The sequence below is a fragment of the Carettochelys insculpta genome, chromosome 7, assembly GCF_033958435.1.
Source record: "Carettochelys insculpta isolate YL-2023 chromosome 7, ASM3395843v1, whole genome shotgun sequence".
Taxonomy (NCBI): Eukaryota; Metazoa; Chordata; order Testudines; family Carettochelyidae; genus Carettochelys; species Carettochelys insculpta.
In genome coordinates, this window is record NC_134143.1 from 12,783,112 (window position 1) to 12,799,853 (window position 16,742).

A 16,742-nucleotide genomic window follows, 5' to 3' on the forward strand; every position below is an offset into this window, starting at 1 on the left:
TAATCTGTGTTGTATTTCTACAGCACCCATCACACAAGACCCTCAAAACATTTTTTCCAAACATCTATTCAACCTCACAACTTGTGTCAGGTAGGCAAGTTTTAGCTCTACTCCACTTACGAGAAACCAGAGCACATGACTTGCTGAAGTTTAAGCAGCAAACGCACTCTGGAACTCATACTCAGTGTTTATGCTTCTCAGTCCCAGGATACGTTTACTAGATAATGTCCCCCTTATCTTATGATGAGGAAACACCTGCACTTTTTTATAGATTTGATAGCTTATGTCACTCTTGATAGCAAACACAATTTCTTCCTTCCTGTTTTCCGTAACAGCTTTCAAATAAATTTTGCTTTTGATTCTTTGATGGGGGATGGTGGAGGGTTAGCTGACAATTCAGGAAATAGCAAAACTAACATATGGACATAAATGTATGTTAATTGTCTACACCATCTCTGCACTGTAGTAATCCTTGCCCTGTCCCTAGGCTCTGAATTTGGCTGATTAAATCACCCAGTGCACACCATGCTGATGACATGAAAACAACAATTAATAAGCAACCCCTGTGTTACATGGCTCCTTTTTAACCTTGTGGTTAATAACATTACATGGTGAAAATTATCAAAACCAGACAGGTGTTAAGGGGATGTATGTACCGTTTTCTCTGCTCATCTATGAAGCTAGTGCCATTGTACTCAGTCTAAGATTTAGAAAGAAACACCGTTTCAATAGGCAACTCCCTCTAGTGTTTCAGGCCCTTTGTCCCACTTCATGGCTTGTCATTTTGTTTTATGCCTTCCCTGCAGCAGTTTTGGAGGTATGCTTTCTTCTCCTTGCCAGTTGCTAGCCAGTTGCTGATTCTCATAAGGGTATTATATTTGCATAACATAACTCACGAACAATGTGTGTTTTGATGCTGACACTGACCAGAACCCAAGCAATGTTTATCCACAAAGGATCTATTAGCATCCCATAAGGCTCTGTGGTGCTGACAGGGAAGTGGTCTATTTTGAACTCCTTTTGGCAAGATGAAACCTTATATTAAAAACTGAGGATTGGCCATACTCAGCTCTTAACTATTTATATAACAGAGTGTTTAAGGGGAATTTGTTAAATGAGATTTGTCAAACTAGAACTAAAAAATCATCACAGCATGCTGTATTAGTTCCCATTTCCTCCAGACTGCTTTCTCTGTACCGGTGCTTGTGCAGAAGATCTGTGCAGGTCTGGATTCCGATCCTGACCCTGTGAGAGTCCAGGCCTATATTAGGAGTGCTTTGCTGGCATAGCTGCAGCAGTATAACATACCAACAAAATGCTCCTGCGCTAACAAAGGGGAGCTCATTCTAGCTGTTTCCTTGCCCCATCCCCCACACCTATAAATGAAGAAAATAAGCTGTACATCTGCACTAGGGGTCTCTGCTGACACAGCTGTGTCAGTCAGAGATCATAGCCCTGATTGGCATAGCTATGCCAGCAAGAGGCTGTAGTGTAGACTTGGCCAATGATGTGCTTGGGGCAGATTCACTTAACCTGTGTGTACCTCAATTGCCAAAGAGTACAATGGGGTTAATGATACTTGACTACACTTCCGTCAGATAATGCAGTGTAAGTGTCTGAAGTGCTCTGAGATCCTTAGGCTGAAGGTGCTGTTTAAGTACTTGAGTGCTGGGTTTTACGTTTGAATATTTATAACTGAGTAGACGGTGCCCTTAAACTTTAGTGTGAAGGTTGCAGGTTTGACTTCCCACAAAGAATTTTCAATTTGCACGCTTTTAGTGTGCTTCATGATGGCAATTGGGTGGGAGCAGAGATGGATCTGCAAAAGCAGCATCTGGGTTTTTGTTGATGTGGTAGACTTTAAATTAACCCATAGAGTTAAAAATGGCATTTCATATTAACAGCTGTGTGTTCCCCCAGTAGTGGCATGTTCCATATCTCTTCAGAAGGGGCTTGGATTATTTTCAAATGGATCTTTGCAAAAAAGAAACAAAGAAAGGGGTTGGAAGTGTAGGGGAGAAAATATCCCCTCCTAAAAATGTCATTAGAAAAGGAATACACTGTGTAGGCTGCATCTCCCTTCTTTGTCACATTTTATAAAGCAGCCATGAGATACAGCGATGATCTTCCCACTGGTCGGCATAGTAGATCAGCTGTCAAGTCATGCAATCTCAGCATCTCTCTAGGTGTCTGGTAGGTGAATGAGCTGCGAATGCGTGTCTGTTCCTTTGCATCAATATCCCATGCTGTCTGTCTTGATTAATGTGCTCCATACCCCCCCCTTTAGGAACGTGCAAATGTATAAAATTAAGAGTTAACTTTGGAATAAGTGCCTTGGCAGAGCAAGGAAGCTAGCTTGTCGATATCTTCTTCCACTTTCCATACTGGGTGGTGGTTTCCCCACAGATGCCCCACAGTTTTTTCACAACTCTGGAATCTGTGTTTTTTATGTTCTTCCTCTTAAAGCTGCTTTCTACTGTTTGAAAATTGGCTTGGGGCAGGAGGTTTTAAAAATCAAAGCATGTGGCTTCTGTGTCTGGAGCAATTCTGCAGATATGAACCAGTTTATGTTGGTTGCAGAGACACAAGGTGAAGCAAATTAAGTGGTTAATAAAAAGAAAAACCCTCAGCTTTTCCTATAATTGCATGTAGGGTAACTGCTAAGAAACGTTACTTGAAGCTGTATTTGTTATTGTTATGGGGATATGATATTTCTTGGCAGAAATGATGGATGACAACTTAAATTTGTGTCCAGGGAATGAAGGTGAACTGTGACAGAGTTATTTATCTTGGGAATGGAGGTTAGGGTCAGGCGAGGCTGGGTGCCTGAAGGCACAAGACATTGACAAATTCATCCTGCAGGCCCCATATCTGAAGCCTTTTGTTTTGGATCCTGGCTACTCACTAAGTGACCCCCATCCTTCATCCTGCCAGCATGTGAAGGATGTGTTGCCGGGCCAGCATTCCCCTTGCCACTAATTCTTGTCATTCACTCTCCTGACAGGCCCAAACCAAAGCTGTTCCCACTCTTGAAAGGGAAGGTTAAAATATTTATTTCAGCTCATAATGGCCCCTCTGATTTAATGGAGTATCATTTTTCCTGTTGTCTTTGTCTTTTGCAGGTCACTAGAAGGACTAAAAACATTTAGTTGCCTGGAAGAGTTGATCTTGGACAACAATCTCCTCGGAAATGACCTTCGATTACCCAGGTTACCTCACCTCCATACCTTAACGCTCAACAAGAACCAAATATCCTTTCAAAGAAATACCTGCAAAATGTCAAATGAGTTTTATGTGTCAGCCAAATTAAAGTATATGAAATATAGTTCATGTGCAGACAAAGCAGCCTCTCTCTTGGCACCTGGAATACTTCACAGTAATTTATTATAGGTCATTCATAAATGAAATGCACCATTATATCTTCCTGTTGCTCCATTTTAGTATGAGATCTAAGTTATGGCTCTGAAGGAATCTTTTTTAATAGATAAAATAGAGAAAGAAAATAATGTCAGGGCTGCCAGCATGCAGCAGCTCCCGTGTTTGCTTGGGGTTTTGTTGCAGGCTGACCTCTAGTGGAATACAGCGTGCAGTAAAACATCATCAACTTTTTATACTTTGTATAGCTCTTTTTAAAACAATCCCCCCACCCCTCCATGATGTGGGGATCTGTTAATGTGGACAGTTTGGTAGCTGCTGCACATGTGCATTTCTGCATCAGTCGCTAAATTCACAACTTTTCCAGTAGCAACCCCAGAAAACCAAAAAGATGCAGGGAGTCCAAACCTCTGTCCAATTCAACACAGCACTTAAGAATGTGCTTAAATTCACTGGTAACCAGCAAAGCATTTAAGTGTGAGCGAAGTCCCATTTAGGAAGCATAGTCTGCTGCCCATAAACACTCATATACGTACCCACACACCTACCTATAGTCACCAAATTTAGGGGAAATGAAACTGGGGCCTGAAGATGAAATGAAGCATGCAGAGTCCATGGAGGCCCCTTCCTTGTAATAGTAGTATAAGGACAAAGCTGCTTAGGCTTTTATACAGCTAATGCAAACAGAGAGGCAATTTATAGTCCTCTATGGGGGCACATAAAAAGTAACAAATATTACAGTTGCACATATTTATTCTGTACTTTAAACACTGAAACTATTAGGAAAAAATGTGAGCAAAATTAGGTGAATCTTGGGGTTCGACTCACATGCTAGTGCACAGTACAGCAAAGAGCACCTTTGTACAGGTTTAATTTGGTTGTGTTTCTGGTTAATGACAAGGTTCAGGGGGTTGGATGTAGACACCCATTTTATTTGTTGGTTCAGTAAATCCTTGCTACAACCTGCTAGAACAAACCACAAACCAATAAGTTCTTGCTGATCTTACCCGCTGTACAAAACATTCTCCCAGCATGGGGCAAACCATGTGGGTTGCCAGAACTGCATGTGTAGTGCTGTCTTCCCTTTTTGTCAAGTAGAGGATACTCTACTGGATCAAGACTAAAATAACAGAATCAGAGAAGGAAATATGGACACCCTGACATTAGCTTGATTTTAAGAGGTTCTGTTCAAATTACAATGATATTCAGTGTTTAGCACCAGTCCTGCTTGCCTTAATCCAATGAATAGTACCTTAAAATAATAGAGTAAGTTGAGCAGGGTTTAGTCTGTGCAATAGCACTTTTACAATACAGTTTTTAAATTATGAAGGGTAATTCTCTGGATAGAGCTCTGAGAACTCAGCTGTTCAGTGGGATAAGGAATTACATACACCAGTGTACATTCCTGCAGTGTGCTGCCAATAATTTAACAAAGGGCTTACACAAAATTCGTTAGCTTGTGAAACAGCCTGAGTATACTCGGGGCTTAGGGGGAGCAGGAGTGGGGGTGTGTTGAACTAGCAGAGAAGAGGAAAAATGCTCTTCAGCTGTGTGTTTGAGTTCTGTAGATAGGTGATCTTTGGCAGGGAAGATCTGACAGTATACAGAGGGTGGAGACCTCCGGTAAACTTCTTTTCAAAGTTAGATGGTGCATTTGAAGAATGAGGGCTTGTGTGAGTCTCTTGCAGAACATCAGCTGGAACACCCAGCTTTGCCTATTTGCATGAGGGCCCTGAATATTTAAGAGCAGAACTGAATGCATGTCAGAGGGGATCACAGTGAACTGCCATTGTTGTAGAAGACAAAGTGCAGTAGCACTGTGGAAAAGGACATTATAGTGGGAGAAGATCTATCTAGCATAAAACAGGAGACTGTCTATCCTTCCAAAAGGAAAATTCAGACCCTTGGGAGATAGAAAGGAAGGAAATTAAATGCTTAATGGTGAAAATCTGTGTAAGAAGCAGGTAGATTTGAAGTGTAAATATTCCTACAGTCCTGTTCTCTGGTAGTGATTAGAACACTTAAGCAGCCCTCTGTGAACTCCTCAGTACAGCTGTACCCACCCTGACAGACTTCATGCTGCCCTCATCACATGTCATGAGGAATGGTCAACCTACTTGACAAGAAGGATCACCTAGATTCAGGGTGTTATCTCTGGATACCAAGAATGGTGTATTGAGCCCAGGGTTAGCAAAACCCCTCCCCTTTTCTAGTGTTTGTGATGTGAGCACAACAAGAAACACTTTGCGTACGACAAGCAAGACGCACTCAGATCTGTGCTCTTCATATCTGTGAAAAGCACCTGCGAATAACCCTACAGAAAGATGCAGACATGGCACTCTTGAAGATCACTTGCTCGCAAAATATGCAGTAAGTTTGGTCAGTACTCGGGAAGCAATCCCCAAGCTTATCTACCTCTATCTGTAGCAAACTGCATAGAACAGTAGCAAAGAACTATTTTCAGCTGCATCTATTGCCTGCCAAGATCCTGTACCTCTGCCAGTCAGACTTGAGGTAAGAACAAGCAATAGGAATGGCAACATTTATGTTGAAAGAGGATATTTTGTAGCACACAGATAGGAAAGATATCTGTTGTGTCCTGCTAGATTTTTTTTGGTGGTGATCGCCCCGCACGAGTACCTTATGGAAAGCAGTCAGGTGGTGAATGTCCTTTTGCACTGCACACAGGATATGCCTACAACTGTAGCTGGAAGTATACTTCCCAGCAGGGCTAGACAACTGCACTGTAGATGTCACAATGGGTGACATCCCTGCTGGTACCTCACCATTTCCCTCTGAAATCTCTCCTGATCTACAAAAAATTAAAGCAATCATGGCCCTGGATGTGAATAATCTGTAGCCTTACATCTTGCTCTTTTCAGTCTCTGGTAGCTCTGGGGATTGGCCAAGTTAAGCAAGCAGGTGGAAAGGAGATGGATGACGGTAACTCTGAGCAGGACAGAGTTGAAGCTGGGAGGGAAGAGAGAAGTGTTTTGAAAAGCCCTTTGTTGCCACAGTAACTGCCTTCCAAAAGTCAAATTGGTTTGTAGTCTGGGAGTTGGATTCCTTGCAGGTTCTGGATGCCCAGAGAGGTACAACTGCCAAATATACCTTCCTCCATCTGCTCTTGGCAAGAAGGCTGCAGGGCATACTGTCAGACCAAGGTTTGTCTTTGTCATAGCCAGTCTGGACTACTGCAGCTCATCATACTTGGGAATGACTGCACTGACCTTAAAATGAGGAAGCACCACCATACGACCAAGAATGCTGCAGCCCATTTCCGGAAGGTGCCAAAAGAATAACACACTGCTGCCCCATGTGCTAATTGGCTTGCCATAGAATAGGGACACCTTCAAGGCTGCCAAAGATGACTGCTGTCACACCAGTGTGTATGGGTTAGGGAGGGGAGGATATGGTTCTATCGCAAATAAGACCTTGCTGCTGGTTTCGTCTGGAGGCGGGCAGTTCTTTTTCCCTACTCACAACCTCACTGACCATAGTGATGAAGAGTTCTGCGGCCCTGGCAAAGAGGGGTGAGGAACTCAGCTGTGGAGGAGACACTCTGCACCCCAAAGGCCAGAGGTTTCTTGGACACCACTCACAAAGAAAACAGGGTAGTGATGATTATTGACTACCTTCTGAGGAGGACAGAGGCTGTCAGCCTGCTGTGGCAAGCTGGGAGGTGGTTTGCCTGACAGAAATCCTATATCTTAGTCATTATGGAGAGAGTGTCAAGGATCATCCAGTCCTCTGACTACTACCCAATGCCACTCATCCACATGGGCATGCAAGTTACTGTGAGATATGATCCTGAGCATGTCAGAAGTAAATACAGAGCTCAGGGAGTTAAGGAGGTGCAGGTGGTGATCTCTTTTGTCCTTTTGATCAGAGATAGGGAGACAGGTGCATCTTGGAGATGAATGCATGACTGTCCAAGTGGCGTTATCAGGAAGGCTTCTGCTTTCTTGAGCACTGTATGTTTTTCCACGAAGAGGGACAGCTGAACAGAGATGGCATCTACGTATTGAAGAAGAGAATCTTTGGATACAGACTGGCTAATTAGCAAGGTGAACTTTAATTTAGGCTTTGGGTGGGAGTGAGCAGGGTGGAGGAAAAAGTCCACAGTTAGGTCAGAAACATTGAGGCCTGGGGTAAAGGTCAGAATCTGAGGTGAGCAAGGGCAATTAGGAGGGGCCACACAGATGAGAAATCAAATCCACATCTTGGGTTTCTGTATGGTAATGCAAGAACTATGGGGAATACACAACAAGAACTAAAATCTTGAGTGAATAAACACAGCTATGCATAGTATTCTGAGTAAAAATGACTGGGATATTGGTATAATAGGTTACAGCTGAGCTTGCTCAAGAAGGACAAGCAGGTAGAAATGCAGGTGGCGTTGCCTTGTATATCAAAATGGTGTTTGCTTGCAGTGAGGTTGAGGTGGAAAGAGCAGGCAGACTCATTGCAAATCTCTGGGTAAGGATAAGAGGGATGAAAAACAAGTTAAATGCAACGATAGCGTTATATTGATAGTAGTGGACCAAGGGGAAAAACCTGTGAGGGAAGATTTAAAAGAAGTAGGTTTATTTAGTCTGAGGTAGAGAAGACTGAGAAGAGACATAACTGCTTTCAAGTATCTAAAAGATTTTGTTAAAAGGAGAAGGGAGAAAAAATTGATCTTGACTTGGGACGATAAGACAAAAAGCGATTGACTTAAACTGCAACAAAATGGAGTAGGTTGAACATCAGGAAAAAAAAAATCTTCTCAGGCTGGTTAAGTGCTGGAATAAGATGCCCAGGTAAGTTTTTGTGGAAGTTCCATTGTTGAAGATTTTTAAGAATAGGTTAGACAAACACTTTTCATAATGGTTTACTCACCACTTAGTCCTACCTTGAGTCTATGGACCTCCTTTCGAGAGGAGTTGAAAGTGATCGCAAACCTGGCCGCTTGGAGAACTCTTTAACCCAAACCTTCCACTAATTTCAGTAACAAGTACTAAGCAGAAGAGAAGATTGCGGGCGGGGGGGGGCAGGAGGGAAGAAATGTGAGTTCTCACTCATAACTTTTAAGGAGGAGTGAAGTCTTGACCACAGTATTGGGCAGTGTGAGAGGTATGTATACTGTGGTGCTGTTCACCAGGGAAGAAGTTAGTCAAGTTAAATAGAAAAAGATATCAACATCTTTGATCTTTTCCCCCCCATGGATAGCACAGAATTGTTAATGTGGTGAAATGACGAAAGCAAATAGGTAAAAGGTGGCATCAGTCTTCAAGTGCTTCACAAGCACTGAGAACAACTGCATAACAAATATTCCGCTATCATAATAAGGTGTCGATTCTGATCAATGGGAAAAACATCTGTTTTATGTGCATGTGTGTTTATACATTGGATGGTACACATTGTGTATGCACATACTTTGTGTCTGTAACTGTATGCGCAATGAGTAGTTATTAAAAAGTTTAGAGACATATTCATTCTTAGGGCATTTCCCCCTTGTTTAAAATGGAGAATATTCCAGGAATCAGAAATATCTCTAGCTCTAGAAAAAACATTTAAAGTATGCGTGTGTGTGTGCATTTGGGATGCGGAGTTATACACATGTACAAGTCAATACTTCCTGAGTCACTTTAATTGACATAATTGAGATATTTTAAGAACAGATTTCAGTTAATGGGGATAGTGATGTTCACATTGGTAGGCTACACACACAAGCCATGTCTGCATAGCACTGCCCTTCCAGGAGAGTCATGCTAATGAGTGAGAGTGAACATTCAAATGAGGTGCAGACTGAAATATTGGATGCCTTTATTTGCATACTCTTGTGTGATCTTGCTTCCAGAGGAGCCTTTTCCAGAAGCAAAAACAGCTGTGTAGATGGGGTTCTCTTAGAAGAAACACACCCCCTTCTGGAAGAACCCTTATTCTTCAAACATTTGAGTATTGACTTGAGGAATAAGGGTTCTTCCAGAAGTGGTTTTTTGCTCCCCAGAGAACACCATCTACATGGCTGTTGTGCTTCCAGAAAAGGCTCTTCTGGAAGCAAGATTGTGAGGATCTGCAAATGAGGTTTGAGATATGTAAATCCACACCTCATTTGAATTTTCACTCTTGCTCATTGGCATGGCCCTTCCAGAAGGGCAGGGCTGTGTATACATGGCCACAGTTTGTAGTCAAATATTAAAATAATCAAAATACACATAAAAATAAAACATCTCCATCAGTCCAACGCTAACATGTCCATGCTTTAAAAAAAATCTCTAAGAACACCTACAGATTTAATAGTGGATTTACTTTTCATAGAGAGCAAGGCTAAAAATGTGGTCTCCTAGTGCAATAGAAGGATTTTGCAGCTCTTTGGTTCAGATCGCATCATGACGACACCCTCTGGGCTGCAATAATAAACTACAATGGGGAAGCTGAGAATGGATTTTCGTTCCCCCCCTCTGACTCTGCTTGCTTTGTCTGTTCTCAGCACAGCCTGATACAGATTTTAATGCATTATTTTGGTGGTCTGGTGTTGATCTTTTATAATAAGCACATGATATGCCAATTAATGAAACAGTGTACTGAGGCATCATGAGCTATGATTCATTTCAGGGGAGCACTTAATCACGAGTAATCTCCTATGTTACTTCAACATACTTTGCAAAGAATAATCGGTGACAGTAGATGGATGGGTCTCTTACTTTTGGGGGATAGGGGAAATTTGTCCTTATGAGAGGCTCATGGCTATTTTTTATCTGAGAGCGGGGAGTGCAGTGGTTGGAGTCCTAGAGAGCAGACGTTCGATTAATTAACTAAGGCATAATCATTTTAGTAATGACTTGATGTCAGATGCCAACATGAATGATTCTGGCTTCAAATTTTACCCTCCTGTTCAACACATTTCTTCTGTAGTGCTGTGAAGTGCTATCAACATGTGTTGCTTGTTACTGTCCAAAAATCCCCAAAGCTTTAACTTTCCTGTAAATAAGCAGATTTTTAGGCATTTTCTGAGGCCAGGGAACAGTGTCCCTCTAGTTTTCCCATCCATGTGTGGAAGCAGTTCTACATGCACAGGGGCATGTGTGGATGTGCACCAACATTAGAAACACATGCTGCCAGCTTGTGGGTTCTGTGGGAACTCAGCTAATTATCTACCCAATGTCTCAAACTAGAGGGAACCCTACCACGGAACTCATCTTACTCCATGTTGCTGTAAAACAACATGACAAATTGTATTACTGCATACGTTACTGCCGCCAAAATAACTCAAAAATTAAAAATAGACTGAAAAGATACCATAACACTTTCCATTGGAATAGGATAAATTAAAGATGGCTTATACTGCATGTATAAATAAAGAATATGGTGAGCCTTCACATTAACCTGGATATCAACCAAATCACTGTATGATTCCATTAAAATGTCTAAATCATAGAAACATCAGGGGAGGGAGAGAGGTCATCAAGTACACCCCAGGTTCTGAGGCAAGGCCAAGTAAATCTATACTACAGCTGATAGCTGTTTCTCTATCTGGTCACTATCCTTTTTATAGCAGCCCTTAACATATCTGAAGACTATTATGAGGTTCCCCCACAGTCTTCTCTTCTCGAGACTAAGCAGACCCAGTTGTCTTAACTTCTCCTCATAGGTCAAATTTTCTAAATCTTTTATCATTTTTATTATTCTCCTTTAGGCTGTCATTTCTCTACATTGTTCCTAAAGCATAGAGCCCGGAATAGACATACCATGGCTGAACAGAATGGGGTAGAGTACATTTTATGTTACCTGAAGCACACCTGTTACTACATCCCAGAATGATTTTAGCCTTTTTTGCAACTGCATCACATTGTTGACTCACATTCAGTTTATGATCCACTATAACTCCAATTATTTATAGCAGTACAGGTCAAACCTCTCTAATGTGGAACTCTATTATCCAGCAAACTCAGTAATGACCACTTATCATGGGTGTGTCTGTTTCCCATGGTCTCATGAAGTTTGTTTCCAGCCACCAGTCCTGGCTCTTGGAGTTCAGTGATTGTTATTTAGCTGTAATTTACTCCTAAATGTCTTCTAAGAGCCCAGTAAGCAGTGGAATTGCTGGTTATGCTGCTAGACAATGTGACCTCTCGTCGTCCAAAAAATTCTCTAATCTGTCACTGGTCAGGTCCTGAGGGTGCCGGATTAGAGAGGTTCGACCTGTATTACTTTCTAGCTGGTTATTCCTTATTTTGTGGTAGTGTATATTGAATAGTACTAGATCCTCTGAGGGAACCCTATAGATATGTTTTCCGAGTTTGACATCAAAGCATTGATAACTACTCATTCGGGGCCTTCTACAGGTCATGTAACCTCTACATAAGAATTGAATTTAGACCATATTACCGTTTTTTATTTGTGAAACAATCATGTGGCAATGTGTCAAAAACTCAGGCTATCACATCTACTGCTTCCTCTTCACTCCCACTAGCCCAGTAACTCTCTGAAAGAAGACCATTAGGTTTGTTTGCCATCATTTGTTCCTATTAAATACATGCTGACCTATTACCTTATCATCTGAGTTGATTGCAGCAAAGGAATAGAGGACTGAAGGTATTAGTGATGAATGTGCTATGAAAGTAATGGTTCACTTCCATGTTGGAAAAGTTTCATGGCTCCAGAAATGGCTAACATTTTATCATATAGTATCCATCATTTTGTCAAAGTTTTCATATTGTGAAGTGAGCTACGTGGAGAAGAGAGGAGAAAAGAATGACACCTCAGCCTCATTCTTTGTCTGTTCCAAATAACTATAATTCAGCCCCATTTGTCTTTGTAACAATTAATGTGACATTTGCCTGAGAGCCTTAGTAAATTTGTTGGCCATTTAAAAAAATAAACAAAACAAAAAAAACCCACCTATTTTTAAAATCAGTTGTGGTTCAACTAGACAAGCTTTTTTCCATCAGTGTTGTTGGATCCTTAACCCACAAATTTTGGCACATAACAGATTTAGAAAGCCTGCTGGATCACTTGGCAGATGTGGTTCCATCTTTGGAATACCTCAGTTTACTTGGAAACATGGCCTGCCCCAATGAACTGGTCAGCGAGGAAAAGGATGAGGATGACTACCAGAGGTACAGGTGAGTATCTTCTCTTTGAAATATGATAAGATGGATCCATTTCTTAATGCTTGCTGTCATCATTCCCAAAATAACAAACGTTCCTATGCTCTTTAGACCAAGATTACTCCTTTTGGATCAGATTCTACTATGTGGAGTGCATTAGTAATTGAAAAATACTGTTGATTTCAGTGGAATTACAGAAGTGGGATCATGTTCAGGAAAGAACATAAGCATGTGCTTATTAAATCCCATTGAAGTCAAAGCAGTTAGACACATGCTTTAAGTGAAGCATGTTAAGTGCTTTCTTGAACAGAGATGACCCTAGTGTGAGCTTAAATGCTTTCTTCCAACCAGCCCAGAGAAAGCATGGCAGAATGTGGCTGTTAAAATCCTTAGATTATGGTGAGCTCTATATTCTTCTTTTCCTGCAAAGGAATAATGGAGTCTTGCTTCTTTCAACACACTTGAAAAGAAATCAATTAAGAATACCAAAAAGACACTTCTTTAGATTCCCCATTTCTCTGCTCAAAAGACAGAGCACTCTGTATGTTATGTCAACCCATGAGACTGAAAACCCAGAATCTTGCTGTGTGACATTTAAGTGTGTTTGTGAGCAGAGTTAGATAAAAGGTAGTTTGGCGATTAACATGGAACCACTTGGAAGAGGAAGCCTGATAAAGTGCCTCCTCTTGAGTTTAGCCATTCAGAAATGTAGCAAGGAATTAGCTATATGCAAATAAATTTGTTTTTGAAGAACAAACCCTAATATAAAGATAAATTGTCATTGGTGATCAGGGTGATTGACTATAGATCCAAGACTCTGTGGGATGCCTGCTGAAGTGACATCATTCTTCATAGCTGCTGCCCTCTGGCAGTGAGAGGCTGGTATAATAAAATTCTGTTTGATGTCAGCTGCATTCCTTTGCCCCAGTCAAATGTGATACAGGAAGACAGACCCAGGGCACTGGCATTTTCCACATTAGCCGACTGAAAATGGCCCTCTCTGAGTTGAACAAGAGCCAAAAAACATGGTCCATGTACCCAAGTGAGAAACTGAGCTTTTTTCTTTAGTATATTAGATTCTAAGATGTTCAGTTATAAAATGAAGTACTGATTATATCTTTACACAAATAAAAATCATGTATAGGAGGTATAAGTTACAGTAGAAAGGACAGGAGACCTGAAAGGAGTTGGATCTGAAGCAGTGGCTTATTGCTAATCCCATAGCTGGCTGAAATTTTTTGGCAGCAACATGGCTCTGTTGGGTATGAACGCTCTATTTCCAGTATTCTAGAACAGTTTCTAGTGTGTCTTTTGCCTAAAGACATTAACATCTCTCAGTCCTGCTTTTGAATTGAGCCTAGTTGTGGCTGTATTGAGCCTAGTTGTGGCTAAGTAACATGCCCTAGATTTCATAAAATATTTTCCCATTACTTTCACCCTGAAGTGGAAGGTATGCCTAATACCTGGCTTACAAAAAGCCCAATAGTGCTGTTTCTATGTAAATTTATGTGACGTTGTCACTAGAGAATTGCTTAAAAATGAATGATATTTCTACAGTTTACTGTTTTTCACTGTAAGTACACTTTCTGACAATATGTCTCCTATTAATCATTTAAGCAAAAGTAGTACTTTAAAGGAGCCGTTCAGAGGCAAGGACCCATGGTCCATTTAGTGCTGTCTGGGGGGGGGGAAATATTGATTGACAATCTCTGTTGTTATGTGATGTAATATTTATAATGTGTCACCCAGCCATACATCAAAACAAGCATGTCTGTTGTTTCATTGCAGTGCAAAATGTTGATTTCTAGGAAGTCAAGGCAGGTTTAGGTCACACTGTGGCAAACCACTGTGTCAGAATTGTGAAGTGACTGGATTGATCTGTCTGTTGAAAACTGCAGCATATGATGCTTCGTCCCCCTACCCCCACCCCACCTTCAGAATTTTTGGCACTGTTGCTTCCATAAAAACAGTTTTAATTAACCTGTTTTAATGTGAATAGCCTACTCATTAAACAACCTATAGTGCTGCAGCTGAAAAGCAGACTTCCTGGTACTTTCCTCGAAGCTTTCATTATATCTCAAGCTATGCTTGTCTGTGTGATGCTGTAATTTGGACCTGCAGAGGTAGTAGGTGAGAGTGCTCTAAAGTGTCACGCGGTAACTGCCCCATGTAAAGCCGGCTGGTGAGAACTAAGAAGTATTTAGTTCATGTTAATGTAGTCTTGCTTGAAATGGTGTAAACTAGCGACCTTTTAGTGCACAACAGCAAAGTTTACACAGAGTACAACATATTAGACATGCGGTCAGCAACCCCGGCACATGTGCCAAGAGCGGCATGTGAGCCCAATGTACATCCACATGAGGCAGGAGCTCAGCCCTACTCCTCCTTCCCGTGCAGCGGGGAGTTTGCTCAAAGCCACGCCACATGTGGATTAACAAAATACCAGCTAATCCTACCAATCACCACCGAAATGGTAAAGCTCTGCATCTTAATTTATTTATTAATGAAGCTGTTGTAAGTAGCACTATCAGTGACTTTAAAAAGCATCACCAGCGCTCGGACTGTATATAGAGGTCAAAAGGTCAAATTTCAGTATGCTGCCTTGGAAAGGTTGCTGACCCCTGTTATAGACTGTTCCACAGTTCACATCACCTTAGTCCCAACTGCGGTACCATGTAGACAAGCCTGTCTAATGGATGTTTACATAGCACTTAGGCACTGTGGCTGTCTTGTGTTGCCTGTTTCAAACTTGGACTGAGGGGTTGTTTAATTGCAGTGTAGAGGTTTGGGCTCCAGCCTGAGTCTGAATATCCATGGTGCTAAACACTTAAACACCACCACAGTTAAACAGCCCACTAGCTTGATCCTACCCCAGCTGGTGTGGCACAGCCAGAGGTTTTTAAACTGTGGTGTAGACATATCCGTAGATCGTCATTCAATATTATAATCAGAAGGTCTTCGTATGTATGCTTATTGTAGTTACTCCTGTAGGAAGAATATTGACTAGGTATCTGCATAGATGAGGATTTCTGAGTGTTGATTAAAGTGCTCTAGTTAGGTAATAAATAGATAGATAGCTTGCAAGTTGCATAGCATACTCACCTCCATTCCAATCATTTAGAATTCAGGGTATTTAGTTTCATAGAATAAGCAACTTGTACAGTTGGGCCCTAATATTTTTCAAAAAAGAAAAAAAAAGTTTGATAATTTTATAAAATCCCCCTACACACCCACCCACCCAACAGAAACTTTTGTGTGGAAATCAGACCTCTTGCTCTTTGCAGTCTGAACGTTATTGCAGCCTACAGATGCCTGAGAACCAGAAAACAAGTGACTAGAAATCAAACTTTTCTCAACTAGTTTTGTTCAAACAGATTTTCCAGCTTTTTAGTTATTTCTAAAGTTCCGTTAGTAATTCAAAAATGAATTTTCATGTAATTTTTAAATTCATAATGTATTTAAATACATATAGGATGTTGTTCTTAATTTTACGTATTTACATATGAAATTATTCTTTCAGAAAGGCCCTGATCCTCTAATCCTCCATGTTGAATGTGTTTAAAAATGTTTGCAATTTGCGTGAATTTTTTCTCTATTTCTCTACCAGCACTATTGAAAATGCTGTATCAGTTTTTTGTTTTTGTGAATAGTATTATATATACATTTTAAATAATAATTTAGGTTAGTAATTAAGTAAAGAAGACACTGAACAATTTCCTTTTTTAATAAAATGGTGTAGTTTAAAATAGCTGCCAATGTTAGATTTTTGCATGAATTTGTTTCATGAAATAGTTTCCCTAATGCTTTGAGGAGATTAAAAAAAAAAAAAAAAAAAAGGGCCCATAGGTATTTGTGGGATAACTGGGAGTTAAGGCCAGTGTATTAAAATGTAGCAGTGGGAGAAAAGCCAAAAAACATTCCAGGCCAAAGAGGAAACAGAAAAAAGTGTCTTGAAAACCAGTGTGCATTCTAAATAACCTCATCTACAATCTCTACTTTGAAGATTGCAAGAAAGCAAAGGTCAGGACCCAGAGATCAAAGTAACAGAAGTCAACACAATAATTGCTGGTTGCTTTGCTTGTACCCACACTTGGTCTCTCCTGTGGGTGTATTGTTTGCAGTGAAAACTTCAAACATGTTGTTATTGAACTGTGAAGAATCATCTGGGTCAAAATGTGTTACCAAGCATTTGTTAATGCTGTAAGTGACCTCACCTATTTTCATTAAAGTGAGATAATTGTGAGGGGTGTGTGCCCTGTGTGAAGTTTTTAG

At 40.8% G+C, this 16,742-nt stretch overlaps 1 protein-coding gene across 1 annotated transcript in view; it reads left to right on the forward strand.

Annotated features, from left to right (window-relative positions):
• Nucleotides 1-16,742, forward strand: part of LRMDA (leucine rich melanocyte differentiation associated) — a 906,832-nt gene that overhangs the window by 513,363 nt on the left and 376,727 nt on the right. The window contains exons 3-4 of the mRNA XM_075000035.1: nucleotides 3,123-3,249; nucleotides 12,346-12,485. Of these exons, the coding sequence (XP_074856136.1) occupies nucleotides 3,123-3,249; nucleotides 12,346-12,485 (267 nt within the window). The remainder of the gene's footprint in view (nucleotides 1-3,122; nucleotides 3,250-12,345; nucleotides 12,486-16,742) is intronic.